The sequence below is a fragment of the Lactuca serriola genome, chromosome 1 (genome assembly GCF_051521515.1).
Source record: "Lactuca serriola cultivar US96UC23 chromosome 1, Lser_US96UC23_V15, whole genome shotgun sequence".
Taxonomy (NCBI): domain Eukaryota; kingdom Viridiplantae; phylum Streptophyta; class Magnoliopsida; order Asterales; family Asteraceae; genus Lactuca; species Lactuca serriola.
The window spans coordinates 250,177,861-250,195,271 of NC_136408.1; the positions used below are offsets into that span (position 1 = coordinate 250,177,861).

A 17,411-nucleotide genomic window follows, 5' to 3' on the forward strand; every position below is an offset into this window, starting at 1 on the left:
CCATAAGATTACACATTATTCATTGTATACTGTTTCAGCTATCAACTTTATTCTTGAATTTAAAATAATAGTTCTCCCATGCTCCAAGCATGTACACTATGTTTTCTAAACACTAGTCATGCCATACACCAAGTATGCATACTATGTTTGTCTATGATCTTTACTTTGTGTAATAGCTCAAGTGAACATCACTCCAATGATCCTCTTTTCACAGTCCCCAATTCTTACTGCAAATGCAAGAATTCCAAATTCATGTCATTTACTGAAATCTGTTAGATTCTAAACCTATATGCATTGATCCTCTTGTAATGATTATGCACAAAGTTAGAAAGACTTGACAACAATCATTACAGAGCATTCCAAAGGATATCAACTCCTTAGAAAAATACTTCTTGCATTAAGTTTCCTAATCTTACACAAATTAAATAATTTCTAACTTTGAAACATTTCCATATTCCATTTTTGACTTTCACTTCCGAACAAGAGTTGCCTCCTTACAGATTATGTCAAGATAGTCCTTCCAGAATTAACATTATACTTCCAACTGTCCTTGAGCAACCAATCTTTGGTAAACCTTAGATTGTCCTCGACAATTGCTTAATCATTTTAGTCATATCCAATTCTAGACCTTTTCCCTTCATAATGCCCTAGGCATTTGGAAAATTTTAGAATGGATGAATATAGCACTTGTAATCGATCCTATATCCGAAGCATATGGGACACAAATTTTAGAAGGCAAATAATGGACCCATATATAGAATTTCCTTATGTTGAGCCATTCTAACATGAAATTCATATATATATCCTTGACTAAATACGATTAAAATTTCAATCTAAGCTTTTAGAATTGAAATGAAGTATAATTTCCTCTCCCTTAATTATAGCAAAACAACTTTTTCAACCCCTGCAACCTCACGAATTGAAACTTTTGTTTTCTATAATTAACATTGCTAACTTTTAACCTTTATCATAATTATCATGCTCCAACTAACATGATGATTATTAGCATAATACTTATGCTCCCACTAGCTTTGACATGTACTCAGAAATCAGTTGACTTTCTTACCAGTGTTCATATTTCTGATACTAGATTGTTTTGATAAAACTTTATCAAAATCATACACCTCTCTTAGATAGCTCACATGTGTGTCTAAACAATTTTAGAACTATGAAAAGGGATGCCGTAATCACAGTCTCAATTGTTTAGACCTTTGCCACTCCTCACAAGTCCATGTTAATGTGCCGGTAAACCACACACGCTCCACTAACGACTTTGAGAATGCAAATATTACAATTGCTATCTAGCTAAAATCTACTTAGTAAAAGTTTTTCCTCACCATCATATTCATGAATCGGAGAGAAACCTTATGAACTTAGATTTAATAGTGTATGTGTTCTTATCCATGTGAATTTGTCAAAACCATAATCACAAGACAAGGTTACTGACAAATCCAAACTCATATGGATTAAACTTGTGCAATCTTAAATTCTTGCGATTTGGCAGCTCAGGTGCCTGCGATTGCTTCCAAGTAGTTGTGCAACCAATTGAGAACTCTCAAAACTCGTATGAAAAGCCAACTTGAATATGCACAAAAATTTCAACACGATAGGTTATAAACCTCAAGTCGTGTGCTAGTGCAGGACTTTAGGTTTTATTCTTGATTAAGTCTTGAAATGTTCAAGAGCTTTAAGGCTCCCACTGTCCTCTTGACATATAAGACTCCATTGTCAAATATTCAAGAGATAGTGCGGATTATTTATCAAGACTAACACTTTACACAATTGGCCTAAGTTGGTCTCTGTTTTATCCAAAACATCACAACTTACCAATTTCAAATGTACAAGAGTAGATAACCTTTTACTCTTACATTTGACTAGTGTTAACAAACCCTCTTTAAGATATGTCACTCAAGTTACAATCTTGGAGTATGACTCTAAGAATTGTTTTGGAACGGAGTATGACTCATCTTTTTGATTTAACCATTTCAACAATTCATAACTCCTCTTCTTAGTCATAAGAATGCACTAAGATGACTTTAGAGGACCAATTGTGATATGGTATCTGAATCATTACGATGATCATAAACATGATACTAAAGTACTCTCCCATCTTTTCAGATTTGAGAAACTTTTATCTTTCTGCCATACTTTGATTCTTCTTATTCGTTCTGTCTCACAATGAAACTTCCCCAATGCTACAGACTTATACTTAAACTTATAAGTATAACCATATTTACTGAACTTTAATAAATCATGACGAATAGTCTTCTTGATCTTTTGTGGTGGACTTGACCAGTGCACAAGAATGTGTATTCAATCCCTTGGTCCTTTACTTATTCGCATGAGGAATTAGTATTAATTTTTCCAAGCTGAAAGTTCTCATTCATCATACTATACAAGTTGCATGATTCCAAGTTTCGGTACAATTGAACCTTGTGTGATGAGAATCTTTCCTTATTTGGTAATATTAGACACTACCTCATCCGAAAGAATCAAATCCATTTTTCCAATATTGCTATCAATGGAATTTTATAAGCAACAACTTTTCACAAATGCCATTCTAAGGATACTTGAAATAAATAAAATCAAAACCTTTTTCTTTTATTTTAAAACTTTGCGGAAAAACTTATCCTTACAATCCATATGAAAACCTTGTTGTTATCAATTCCTAAGCAATATAAATATCATAACTCTTAAGTAATAGACCAAAATTCTGATCACCGAACCATGCGATTGAAATCCATCTTCGCGATCAGAATCAGCAAGTACTTAATAGAGTTAGACAATGGACTTTACCTGAAGTAGAGCGAAACTTATTGACTTTAACATCCTTAGGTAAATTTGGCAGCTTCACAACCAATGCCCCTTCCTTAGGTAATAGTTACCTGTGGACCCTTGATAATGGGACTATCTTAGACTTAGCCTCTCTCTTTACCAGTTGGTCAACGGAGTTGACTATGGCCGATCCCTTTCCATTGGGAAGAGAGTGCTTTACTGGATATCCATTGTCATCATTGTTAATGTTCACAACGTTTTAGGAAGTTGATCTTAGCAAATAGATAAGATCATTAACTGTCTTGTCTTAGTCTGTTTCATAGGATTCTCAAAAGATCTCACTATGTGACTTAGAAAGTAGTTGAGCAACCAACTTTCTAATGAATTTGACACCTAACTCTCCCAGCTTGTCAACATGTGACTACATCTCCATGATGTGATCACACCTAGACCTTGCCTTGCCAATAGGGCTTGAGTGACCTTAAACTTTTTAGGAACTTGTGAGTTAAGGGGAATAATTGGAGGAGGTGAAAGAAGTATGATATCCATGGGACATCATCTTTATTTATGAAAGCTTGTTTCAAGAGATTTGGGATGATCATAAATGTCTAGACCATACATCTTTTTGGGAGATATTCAAGATAGTTGATTTAAAGTGCTTAATATGACACTCAATATGAAATATTAAGGCTAGGACCCAACAAACTATTTTTTAACTTAGAAGAGGGATGCCGTAATCCAAGCTATAAAATATTTGAAGGTAGGTGAATGGCGATTCACCAATTTCCACCATGAAAAACAAAATAATTTATTAGGTTTTAATTGGATTTGAAACTCCTAGATCTTTGAGATTCATTGAACTGTTCAAAGGCGTGTTTCAATTTCAAGTGTGCCCTTCAGGTTTTGTGAATGGGATGCCGAGGATCACAAAACAAGGTGTGAATAACCATGCAAATATACTTGGTACCCTTAATATTTACCCCTTAATCAGTGTGCCGGTTAACTACATACGCTCCACCGATACTATGATAAATATTAAGTTTCCCTTTGCCTACCTTGTTAAGTCCAGGTTAGCGTGCTGGTTAACCACACATGCTCCACTAACGAGTTAAGCAAAGTGCAAAGTGTAATTTCATGGGTTAGCACCAAATTCACATTTTCCTAAGTAACTATGATTGGATATTAATAAGAGTTTAGTTACTTAGTATTTATCATTAACACTTTTAATGAAAGGAGAATTATAGTCCTTATCCTACCCGTTCAGCTAACGACCCTCCACCAGTCAAGGAAGCGGTGGGTGAGAGTGGACACCCATTAAACTGCCATTTTATAGGCAGTAACCTTATACCCCCTTATAGAACAGCTTTGTGAATGAGGTTTACTGACGGTAAGACTGACTTTACTCTTATACATATATATAAATATTATTAACTTATAATATTATAAAGTATAAGGGTTGAATTTTAACTTTTAAAATTCTAAGGGCTAACCTGGAATTAAAGTATTCATAAGTGAAACTTTTCAGATTCCAAAACTTGAGGTCATGTTTTGAAACTATTCAAAAATAATTAATTCCATAACTTATGAGTTTAAAGTAGTTTTAATTTAATGAAAAAAACTCTTCAAGTTCCATAACTTGAGGACGAGTTATGGAAGACTTTAAACTAATTAATAATAATAAAAAAAAAATTTATTGTAACTTGTGGAACTAATTAAGGTTACATTTTTTTTATATATTATTTAATGAAGAGACTCTTGAATCTCCATAACTTGAGGACAAGTTATGGAGTCATATAACCATTTAATTAGAAGTAGACTCTTCATTTTGTAACCTTTGCCAACTTTTATGAGTTTTATGATTCTTAAATGTGACTTTTCATATAACTTGAGGACAAGTTGTTGGAATAGTGTCTAAGGCTACAACTATATTAGGCAAGTATTTGACCCGGTTGTGCATGGTCCTTTTGGGTTGCCTTCACCATAGCAACTTGAATGGATGATTTGTAATGAGAGAAGAGATATTATTAATATATTATGAGAATAATAATATTATTATTTGATTAACATAAGTCATAAATTAATTAGGAATTGATTTGGTGACTTAAAGAGATTAATTGAATAAAAGGGCATAAACTGTCAATTGTATGATAGTTGTACTTTGGGCTATATTCCCTTATGGATAAGGGGGGACGGTTTTGGGGCTTAAGATAGACCTTGAAATTGTCCAAGGCTTATCATTAGGGTATTGGATTGCTTAGGGATTAAGTTATCCAATTAGGGTTTAAGGGTGAAACCCTAGGAGCCTCACTAGTACAAATAGACCCTAGGGGTTAAGGGAAATCGGCATCTTGTCTCTAAAGAAACCCTGGCCAATTTCTTCCTCCCCTCTCTTCTCTCTATAATCATCCTCTAGGTAGTTTGTGTTTGTAAGCCAGTAGAGGAGTGACAATTGTGACTCTAAAGCTCCAAGGACAAGAAGATTCAAGCAAGTGACTCAAGGTAATCATCTAAATCTGATTTCTTATGTTATTATACTAGAATCATCATTAGAAGTCTTGGATTCAATGCATGTTCAATTAGAGAAATCTAGATCCAAGCATTAGGGTTTGTATGTGCACATAGGAATGTTCATATGGCTAAAACCCATCAGAAGTTACAAAAACACACTTTGGAATCAACTCTTAGATTAAAATGGATTGAAAACAACTATTTCACAAAACTTTTCTATTCATCTAAGAACATCATAAGAACAAGATAATTCAAATAATTAATCTTCAAGAAATTAGCATGAACATACAAACTAATACAAATCTTGAAATTATGAAAATTATCTTACAAATTGGATTAGCATGAACATTACCACATCAAAACAAGTTTATAAGTCCAAAAACACCTTAGGGTAATGTTCCGAGTCCAATTCCAGCCAAAACAATCGAATATATGCTGTCAGGGGGTTCAACTCGTCGAGTTCACGAACCAACTCGACGAGTTGGATGCATTTTCCTTGGACTCGGTGAGTCCATTCATGGACTCGGCGAGTCTATTGTGCAGACAGCATCAAAACTCGATTTTTCAGCTACTTTTGCAAGTATAACAAGAAAACAAGCCTAGGCTCTGATACCACTGTAGGGTTATGAGCATTCTAACAATCCTAAGTGTACATGCAACCCTAAATACCTTGGATCTATGTTTTTTTATTATACATACAATTATGAACATCTAAGTCATTATCCTAATCTAGCATACAAAATAATGAATATAACAAGATAGAATACATACCTCTTTGATGTAGAATGTCTTCATGAAGCTTGAGTGCCTAGTGCCCCAACTGTGACACCTCAAATGGTTCACACAACACCAAATACATTTGGAATAACTTAAGAGAAACTTGAACACTCCTTGAAATTGTCTAGCCCTCACACTCACACATAGTGCACGATTTCTTGAGCCATGGGATTCTTTTATATGGTGGCTATTAGGGTTACTCTATGTAACTCATAACTTTACCCACCTTAAGCTCCATGGATTTTAACCTCCATGGAGTATCCATGGGTCACCCCATGGACTTAGTCCAATATAAGGAATCTTGGATCACAAGCCCACATATATAAGAATGAGTGATTTACACAATCAACTCATATATTTAATTAGTCTCCTTTTGATCACTTAATTAATTCCTAATTAATTCTTGATCAATACTAATTAAATAACTTTATTAATATATTAGAACTTATAATATATTAACCAAATTTAAGTGTTATTTCTCTCATTATAGTCTATCCAAATGCATGATGCCATGCAACCCAAATGGATCATGTCGGGTCGGGTCAAGTGTTACTAATTATAGTTGTGGACTTAGACATTAATCCAACATATTGAGAAATCGGAAGTCAAATCTATAGGTTAGAGAAACAGATCTGACCTCAGAAGGTCATATGAGTATTACCATGGAAGGAACTCACGGAGTCCATAAGGGGACTTGACAAGTCGAGTCAGGTTGCCCCACAATTCGTGTCCAGTGGTAACCCGTCGGGTGAAAGGTTAACTCAACGAGTCGAGTAAGGCTTTATGAGGCTTTAATGGTGTAATAGTTAGGGTCAACACTTATAACCTACTTTGAAATAATAAATAGGAATTATTTGAATATTATGTGATTTTATGTGCCTTATACTTAAATATAATATATAATAAGTTAAGAATAAAAATAAGCGTCAAAAATAAAATAAGAAATAGGTCCAATATCTATGAAGAAAGTTGCAGTGGTCGGGACAAGGATTCCGGAGATATAAAGAACACCGAAATCTGAATTATAACGAAGAAGATATGACCTGTCAAAGTTTCGCATCAAAACCGGCACGACACTAGGAAACGTGAAATTCAGTTTATGATACATTACTTTTTATCCTTAGGAGGTTAAATAAAAGTTGTAGAGTACGTCTCCACCTACGCGTTGATATAAAGAACATCAAAAATAGAGTTTGTATGCAAAAGTTATGGCCTTCCGAAGATTCAGCATTCAAAAACCCTAAGCTAACTAAATTCACGACGTGAGCTTTATGACACTCATGACGTGAGGAGTCATTTTGTGACATTTCAGAATCTAGAAGGTGTGACGAGGCTGCAAGGGGATAGGATCCAAACTCACGACGTGAACAAAGTGTTTGTCACGACGTGAGGAGTCACATGGTCACTTTCCGAAGCTAGGGACGCAAATGGCAAGTCTACAGAGTGATCATGAAAGACTCACAACGTGAGCTTTATGAAACTCACGATGTGAGTTTCTAAAATCCCTACTATAAATAGCAGGTCCGACTATAGCCATTCTTACACCAAAAATTCTTCCCTTTCTCTCTTTTGTTGAGGTAATTTTGCATCCCGAGCCCCGACGATCTTGCACGCTGACCGTTTTGCTTAGATAACATAAAATCACGCTACTAAGGTGAGTGCATAGTTACTTTCATATTACACATAGATATGAAGTATTTTATATATTACGTGATATGTGTGCATATTATCTGTATACTTGCTATCTATGCTGGATGAATGTTTTTATACAAGTTTTAAATGATTTAAATTGTATATGTAATTTATATCCACATTAATGTTGTGGTAAAACATGGGTAGATGTAATAAGACGATGTGTGATAAAATGATGAGAGGCCTCTATGTTGTTGTTGTTGATCCAGTCATCTAGCGGAGTATAGATGACAACCACAGACTCTTCTAGACAGTCCATCCGCCACATGGTTGCCGTTAGGACATTTATTGCTAAGGAACCCCCTTAGTAGTTGTGTCCATCCCGATGATAATCCTTAGGCTAGATCCCTTACAATAGGTGTTTAAGGGACGTAAAGTGAGGATAACGGGAATGGGTAATCGGGTTATTGTTGGTTGATGAAATTAATAAACTTATTTATTGTGGGTTGAAAACCCTATGTGCTCACCAGGATCACAAGCCTGACCCACTCAGTTTTCTCATATACTGGTAGTGGAAAGAGAGCACAGGAGTGATGATCTGATGAGAGATCAATGGATTATAGGCTACAAGAATAAATAGATATTATAATGCTTGTGTTGTTTATGTTTATGCTTTTGATTTGTATTAACAATGATATCCCAAAGTTTTTAATATAATACATTTCTACGGAAATTCTTTGCTATATTCTTTTTCATATTTTTTGGGAACAAATTTTGCATTATATTTCTTTAAAAATATACTCTGATTTTCAAATAAAGCTTAAACAAATCGGTCTTTTCTGGCCGTGAATTCGGCGATGTCATAGTTGGTATCAGAGCACTAGTTTAAGCGAACTAGGAAATTTTAGGATTTCTAGACTTAAACTTAGAATGCTAAGTGATGATTGTGAGATGAGTGCCTACTATATTTTAGACACAAGCACTAGTTTATTTTTGGAAAGATGCCTAAAATGCTTTTATATGCTAAATGCTTTCTGTTATAGCTATAACTATAAAGATGCCTTATATGCTATTATTTATTCGGATCTATGGTCTGTTGCCGACCGAACCTAGAAACTTTATGTGTTTAGGATTTTAAACGTTTGACTACGATATTAGAACTAGCATCTAAACGCTTTGGAGTAATAAGGAGGATTTAATACGTCTATCGTAGATAAAGTTTTCCTATCTTAATTCTCGTCACTACACACTGAACGTCTGATTTGGTGTATAGACCATCATGGCAAGAACCTGAAGTGGAGTCAAAAATGCCAATGTAAATGACATTCAATAGCCTCAACCCCAAGTGATTGAACAAGTACCAGTTGTAGCAGCTGCACCTGAGCCAATGATGATGGCTGGGTACAAGCTATGATCCAGATGATGTTGGATCGCCAAATGGAGGAGACAAGGCGTTTACTTCAACAGAATAAGGATGAACCTACGATACTTGTTGAACAGTCTGAGCTGAATGACGAACAGTCAGAAGAAGTGAATTACACTAGGACGGTTATTCAAGCTGAACCGCCAGTGGTTACGAGGAACAACCAAGACAAAAGAGTCGAGGAAAATGATTGCAAGTACAAGGACTTCACAACTTGCAAGCCATCGACTTTCACTAGGAAAGAAGATCCAATTGGACTTATGGATTGGATCTCGGAGATGGAGTTGGCTTTCATAACATGTGATTGCAAGGGAAAACTACAAACCACATATGCAGTACGTCAGTTTAGAGGTGGCGCTGTTCGCTGGTGGAACACTCTGGGGAAGACCATAAGCCCCAACAAGCCACTACAACCGACATGGGCAGAGTTCTTAGTATACTTCAAACATAAGTTCTGCTCGGCCAAAAAAATCTGCTAGAGCTGAAAAACCAATTCCTGACGTTAAAGAAGGACAACATGTCCATTGATGAATACACCAATGCCTTCACAGAAAAAATGGAGTTTTCTTTGCGCATCATCCCAGATGAATTGACAAAAGTTGACAAGTATGAAAAGGGACTTCCATGGGAGTATGTTGTGCCAGTACGTCAGGCACCTACTCTGGAGGTAGCTATCTAGGCTGCTAAGTCTGTTGAGGAGATGATCAAGGGAAGAGCCGCCAGCAAGGTTGAAGTTGGTGATAAAAGAAAGTTGGATGGATCTTTAGAGTACAACAAGAAAAGTAAATTTTTGAAGTCTGATTCGAAGAAGTTTGGAGGAAGAGGAGGTGAAGCAAAATGGTGTAAGAACTGCAAGAAGAAGAACTTAGGGAAATGTGGCGGAGGAGTCACTTGTTTTAAGTGTGGAAAGCCTGGGCACTATGCCAATGAATGCACCCTCGACAAGAAAGTTTGTTATGGGTGTAATGAAGAAGGGCACATCTTGAAAGACTGCCCAAAGAAGAAGGAGGCAACAAGGCCCAATGTCCCACCGGAACCGAAAGCTAGAGCTTTCCAGATGACACTGGAAGCAGCAAGAGATGAAGCAGATGTCGCTTCAGGTACCTTTCTCGTAAATGGAGTGCCTGCCAATGTATTACTTGATTCAGGAGCAATCTACTCATTTATATCACATAATTTTGGTAGAAGACTAGCATTGCCTATAGATAAGCTTAATAATACTATAGTTGTAGAAGTTGCCAGTAGCAAGTTCATACCGGTTAGTAATTGCATTAAAAATATCTTCATCGACTTGAACGGGAATAAATTCCACGAGGAATTACTGCCCATTGAGTTAAATGGTTCCGACATCGTGCTAGGAATGGATTGGCTTAGTACGTATGATGCTGAGATACTATGCAAGAAGAAGATGGTAAGAGTAAACCCATCTGCAAAAGAGTCATTTATGATGTACGGGGACAAACACTGAGTAAATTCTGGAATCATTCCTTGATGAAAGCCAAAAAATGTTTGTCCAAAGGATGCACATCGTACTTGGCATTTGTGATTGATACTAAGAAGGAGGAGAAGGATATACAAAGTATACCCGTGGTGTGTGACTATCCGGAAGTCTTTCCCGAAGATCTTCCTAGATTGCCCCCTGATAGACAAGTGGAGTTTCGAATAGACTTGTCGCCAGGATCAACACCAATAGCGAAAGCACCATACCGACTAGCACCGGCGGAGATGAAGGAGCTCATGACACAAATTCAGGAGTTATTGAACAAAGGTTTTATTAGACCTAGTTCATCACCCTGGGGAGCTCCGGTGCTATTTGTAAAGAAGCAGGACGGAAGCATGAGGATGTGTATAGACTACCGAGAGCTGAAGAAGGAAACGGTGAAGAACAAGTATCCATTACCAAGGATTGATGACCTATTCGATCAGTTGCAAGGTTCGAACTATTTCTCAAAGATCGATCTTAGGTCAGGATATCATCAGCTGAAGGTGAGAGAGCCAGATATTGAGATGATTGCATTCAGAACAAAATATGGACACTACGAGTTCTTAGTTATGTCATTTGGATTGACCAATGCCCCAGCAACGTTTATGGATTTGATGAATAGGGTTTGTAAACCATTCCTCGATAGATTTGTAATAGTGTTCATAGATGACATTCTAATATACTCAAAGAGTCAGCAGGAGCATGGTAAGCAACTGAGAGAAGTATTAGAAGTTCTGAAGAAGGAGAAGTTGTATGCTAAGTTCTCCAAATGTGATTTCTGGATTCGAGAATTCCAATTTTTGGGTCATGTGGTTAACCAAGAGGGAATAATGGTTGACCCAGCAAAAATATAAGTTGTAATGAAGTGGGAACGAACAAAAAGTCCCACGGAGATTCGAAGCTTTCTAGGACTAGCTGGATATTACCGAAAATTTATCCAAGGCTTTTCTTCGATAGCTGCTCCATTGACAACTTTGACCCATAAAGGAGCCACATATGCATGGTGTGAGAAACACGATGAGGCATTCGAGAAGCTAAAGAAGAAATTGTGTGAAGCACCAATTCTTTCTCTACCCGATGGGGTTGAAGATTTCGCAGTGTATAGCGATGCGTCGAGAGTCGGGTTAGACTGTGTTCTAACTCAACGAGAAAAGGTGATAGAATATGCATCTCGACAATTAAAGGAGCATAAAAAGAACTACCCCACTCATGATCTGGAGTTGGCAGCGGTAGTTTTTACCCTAAAGATAAGGAGGCATTACCTCTATGGCACGAAGTGCAAACTTTTCAATGATCATAAGAGTCTCCAGTATCTCTTTAATCAGAAGGAATTGAACATGATACAATGACGTTGGCTAGAGTTACTCAAAGATTTCGACTGTGAGATACTTTACCACCCTGGTAAAGAAAATGTTGTAGATGATGCTCTAAGTCGAAAAGTAAACTTTGAAAGAAAAAGGACAAGATCGTTACGAATTGAAGTTGTCTCGACGATTGTGGAAAGTATCAAGAAAACTCGGGAAGAAGCTTTCGAGAAAAATGACCGAAAGGAAGAACGTTTAGGCAAAACGTTGGAATTCGGTACAAATAAACAGGGATTGAAGGTATTCCAAGATAGAATTTGGGTACCTAAGATGGGAGGAATAAGGGATCTTCTGATGGAAGAAGCTCACAAAACCATGTACTCGATTCATCCAGGTAGCACTAAAATGTGTAGGGATTTGAAACCCTACTGTTGGTGGCCGACGATGAAGCTTGATATTGAAAAGTATGTGGCTAAAAGTGTAACATGTGGAAGGGTTAATGCACAACATCAGAAATCATAAGGGATTTTAGAACCTTTACCTATACCTATGGGTAAATGGGAAGATATCGCCATGAATTTTGTGACTAAACTGCCCAGAACGAAGAACGGTCACGACATGATTTGGGTAGTCGTGGATCGTTTCACAAAGAGTGCACACTTCATAGCAGCCAATGAGAAATGGTCTATGGATAAGCTACCAAATGCTTACGTGAAGGAAGTGGTAAGACTTCATGGTGTACCATTAAAGATTGTATCATATCGTGATAGTCATTTCACGTTAAGGTTTTGGAAAAGTCTATAGGAAGAAATGGATACGAAGTTGTGTTTAAGTACAGCTTACCATCCACAGACTGATGGACAGAGTGAAAGAATGATTCAAACACCGGAAGATATGCTGAGAGCATGTACCCTAGAATTCCAAGGTAACTGGGATGAGCGCTTACCTCTGGTAGAGTTTTCCTACAACAACAGTTATCATTCGAGCATTAAGATGGCACCTTATGATGCGTTGTATAGACAGAAGTGTCGTACGCCATCTTGTTGGCTTGATGCTGGAGAAAAGCAGTTTATGGGCCCTGAGATAGTCCATCAAGCTGCTGAAAAGCTGAAAGTTATCAAGGAAAGGATGTTAGCAACTCAGGATCGTCAAAAGAGTTATGCTGACAAGAAAAGATGACCGCTGACATTTGAAGTTGGAGATTCGGTTTTGCTCAAAGTCTCACCATGGAAAGAGAGGAAAGTTGAGTCCAAGGTTTATAGGACCATTCAAATTTCTTCAGAGGATTGGGAACCAAGCTTACAAGCTAGAGTTACCAGAAGAACTAGATGGTATTCATAACACTTTCCATGAGTGTTACTTGAAGAAGTTTACGGGAGAAATTCCTGATATAATTCCAATTTCAGAGTTAAGGATGGATGAGAATAAGAGGCTAATTAAAGAGCCTGAGGCGATTGTTGACTGTAAGAATAAGAAGTTGCGCCGTAAGATGGTTGACTTAGTGCTTGTGCACTGGAATCATACGAATGGGCCGAACCTCACCAGGGAAACAGAGATTGACATGATGAGTCGCTACCCACATTTGTTTGCTGACGCATGATTCCGAGATGGAATCATTCTAAGGAGGAGAGAATTGTAACGCCTGTGTTTCTAGGCTAAGCATTAATTTAATGGTGTAATAGTTAGCGTCAACACTTATAACCTACTTTGAAATAATAAATAGGAATTATTTGAATATTATGTGAGTTTATGTGCCTTATACTTAATTATAAGATATAATAAGTTAAGAATAAAAATAAGAGTCAAAAATAAAATAATAAATAGGTCCAGTATCTATGAACAAAGTTGTAGTGGTCGGGACAAGGATTCCGGAGATATAAAGAACGCCGAAATCCGAGTTACAACGAAGAAGATATGATATGTCGAAGTTTCGTGTCAAAACCGGCACGAAACTAGAAAACATAAAATTTAGTTTATGATAAACTACTTTTTATCCTTAGGAGTCGAAATAAAAGTTGTAGAGTACGTCTCCACCTACGCGTCGGTATAAAGAACGTCAAAAACAGAGTTCGTATGCAAAAGTTATGGCCTTCCGAAGATTCAGCTTTCAGAAACCCTAAGCTAACTAAACTCATGTTGTGAGCTTTATGACACTCACGACTTGAGGAGCCATTTTGCCACATTTCAGAATCTAGAAGCTATAACGAGGCTGCGAGGGGATAGGATCCAAACTCACGACGTGAACAAAGTGTTTGTCACGACGTGAGGAGTCACATGGCCACTTTCCGAAGCTAGGGACGCAAATGGCAAGTCTACGAGGTGATCATGCAAGACTCACGACGTGAGCCTTATGAAACTTACGACGTGAGTTTCTAAAATCCCTACTATAAATAGCAGGTTCGACTTCAGCCATTCTTACACCAAAACTTCTTCCCTTTCTCTCCTTTGCTGAGGTCATTTTGCATCCCGAGCCCCGACGATCTCGCGCGCTGACCGTTTTGCTTAGTTAACATAAAATCATGCTACTAAGGTGAGTGCATAGTTACTTTCATCTTGCACATAGATATGAAGTATTTTATATATTACGTGATATGTGTGCATATTATCTGTATACTTTCTATCTATCCTGGATGAATGTTTTTATACAAGTTTTAAACGATTTAAATTGTATATGTACTTTATATCTACAATAATATTGGGGTAAAACATGGGTAGATATAATAAGACGATGTGTGATAAAATGATGAGAGGCCTCGATGTTGTTGTTCTTGATCCAGTCATCTAGAGGAGTGTAAATGACAACCACGGACTCTTCTAGACAGTCCAGTGGAACGATGACAGGCTCGTAACCCGTAGGTGTTGTGAACGATGTGCTCACCGGTGTACTCCATCCCCCACATGGTTGCCTTTTGGACATTTATTGCTAAGGAACCCCCTTAGCAGTAGTGTCCATCCCGATGATAATCCTTAGGCTAGATCCCTTACAATAGGTGTTTTAAGGACGTAAAGTGAGGATAGCGGGAATGGGTAATCGGGTTATTGTTGGTTGATGAAATTAATAAACTTATTTATTGCGGGTTGAAAACCCTATGTGCTTACCAGGCTCCCAAGCCTGACACACTCAGTTTTCTCATATACAAGTAGTGGAAAGAGAGCACCAGAGTGATGATCTGATGAGAAATCAATGGATTATAGGATACTAGAATAAATAGATATTATAATGCCTATGTTGTTTATGTTTATGCTTTTGATCGGTATTAACAATGATATCCAAAAGTTTTTAATATAGTACATTTCTACGGAAATGCTTTGATAAATTCTTTTTCATATTTTTTGGGAACAAATTCCGCATTATATTTCTTTAAAAATATACTCTGATTTTCAAATAAAGCATAAACAAATCGGTCTTTTTGGGGCGTGAATTCGGGGATGTCACACGAGTGCACTCGACGAGTCTCGTTTTGGTCAAGCTGAATCAAGAGAGGTCAGGATGGGTGAGAATGGTCTTCTACCCATTTGTTATAGATGAGGACAAGAGAAAGTATTGATTAGAGATGTTGTTATTTTGATAGGAGGAGGAGGCTAGGTCGGGTTATCGAGCGAGAGGTTATCCGATATCATACGAGGTGAGTCTTTTCACAATACATTACCTAGAGTGGTATCTATGTGCAAACCGGAGGGTCTTATATGTTATGGGTATGTATGAGATTTTGTGCATTATGTTATATGTATGTTCTGTGTTATATAGACCGGACCGAAGGGTCCAACGATATACAAGGCCAGAGGGTCCTCGAACAGACCAGATCGAAGGGTCCAACAATTTAGACCATACCGGAGGGTCCAACGAGCTAGACCAGATCAGAGGGTCCAACGATCTACGGGACTGGAGGGTGCCGCTGAGACACATTGACCGGAAAGTCATTCAGAGTTACATCCTCCGAGTGGCTATTATGTGTTGTATGTGGTATTTTGGGGAACTTGCTAAGCATTTATGCTTACAGTGTTTTGTGTGATGTGTTTCAGGTACCAGTGAGGATTACGGGAAGGGGATGACATGATTTGTATACACTAATGGAGGATTATGTATTTTGAGATTCTGGGATATGTTTATTTGAGATGACATTTGACACTTAAGTTTTTGGAATGAATTATGTGCATTAATTTTGTTCTAAAAATGAAAATTTGTTTTAAATTTTCACATCGTTACATCGATTCTAAACCCACTTTATCCGGTTCCAAACTACCCAATTTGATGTTTCCGGGTTTTCCGGTTCTAGACCCACTTTACCTAGAACCGAACCAAAACCGGTTCCTATATACCGGTCCGGTTTCCGGTTGGTTCTGGATTTTTCGGGTCCGGGTCCGTCTGTTCCAGGTTAGGACCCAGTCTCATCCCTACTGGGCGTACCCCAGGTATGCTGGGTGTACGTGCCAAAATACCAAACCCTAATTTTTAGGGTTTGGACCTTATTTAGACATCCTTAAGTCCCAAGTCTTCTTTTTTTCATCAGCCTCCAACACTAACTTTGACCATTGCAAACACTAATTCATTTTTTAGCATTCTTGAACCATTTGTGTTTGTTTTGGTGTTGATAGTGGAAGAAGAAGGAAAAGAGAACAACTTAGAAGCTTGGAACAATGTTGGATCTAGATGTTTTGCACCCTCTTACATCTCTAGAAGGTATAAAGTTCATACCTTGATGCTTATTTGGTTAGATCTAGCTTGTATGATGTTATTATGTGCTTTGGTCCACAATGAACGGTGTTCTTGAGTATGGAATGCTCTAGATCCAAATGAATTGTCCTTCTAGATGTTTTCAAGTATCTAAAGTCATAAAAATGCAATTTTGATTGTTAGTTTCCTTCCATGCATGGGTTATAATGTCTTAATGAGTTAGGAAGTTAGGGTTTTTATTGTTGGGCGCTTAATAGCCATGAAAGACCATAAAGTTGGAAACTTTATGGTTAGAGACGTTAATTGAGGACTAGATCTAGAATTTAGAGAAAAGAGCTTAAGGATTAAGATCTTTATAAGAAACGAAAGGAAACTATTGAGTATGTTGGTCGTAACCCAGGTACGCCACACCTACAAGGTCAGCTAGCCTATTTTTGGTGAAGCTCGAGTATGCTAAGCATAAAATTTGAGTACACTGGGTATACTCAAATGTGTTGACTAGGATTGACTTTTTATTTTTTGACTTTGACTAGGATTTGACTATGTTTGACCTAAGGTTAATTTGGGTAGTTTAAGTTGAATTTGAGATCGGTCACTATTTGATGAATAGGTGACCTATAGACCTGATATTCGGAGTAGAGAGTAGAGACCTATTCAATTTTTTGTTTGGGCTGAGAGGTGAGTCTTCCTAACTATACTTATGGGTCAAAGAAAACAAGGTCGACTCATTGGATTAGATATCCTATTTTGTTATGTGTTGTTATGCTGATATATAAGTTCACTAGTAGATCTATAGGACTACATGTGTTTGCTGATTATTGATTTATAATACAT

The 17,411-nt window shown here is 37.3% G+C and overlaps 1 protein-coding gene across 1 annotated transcript; it reads left to right on the plus strand.

Annotated features, from left to right (window-relative positions):
- The first annotated feature begins 10,172 nt into the window (after positions 1 to 10,172).
- On the plus strand, positions 10,173 to 10,583 carry LOC145067109 (uncharacterized). The gene has a single exon (XM_079014319.1). It carries the CDS (start codon positions 10,173 to 10,175, stop codon positions 10,581 to 10,583), a length of 411 nt encoding a protein of 136 aa, XP_078870445.1.
- Positions 10,584 to 17,411: the final 6,828 nt, after the last annotated feature.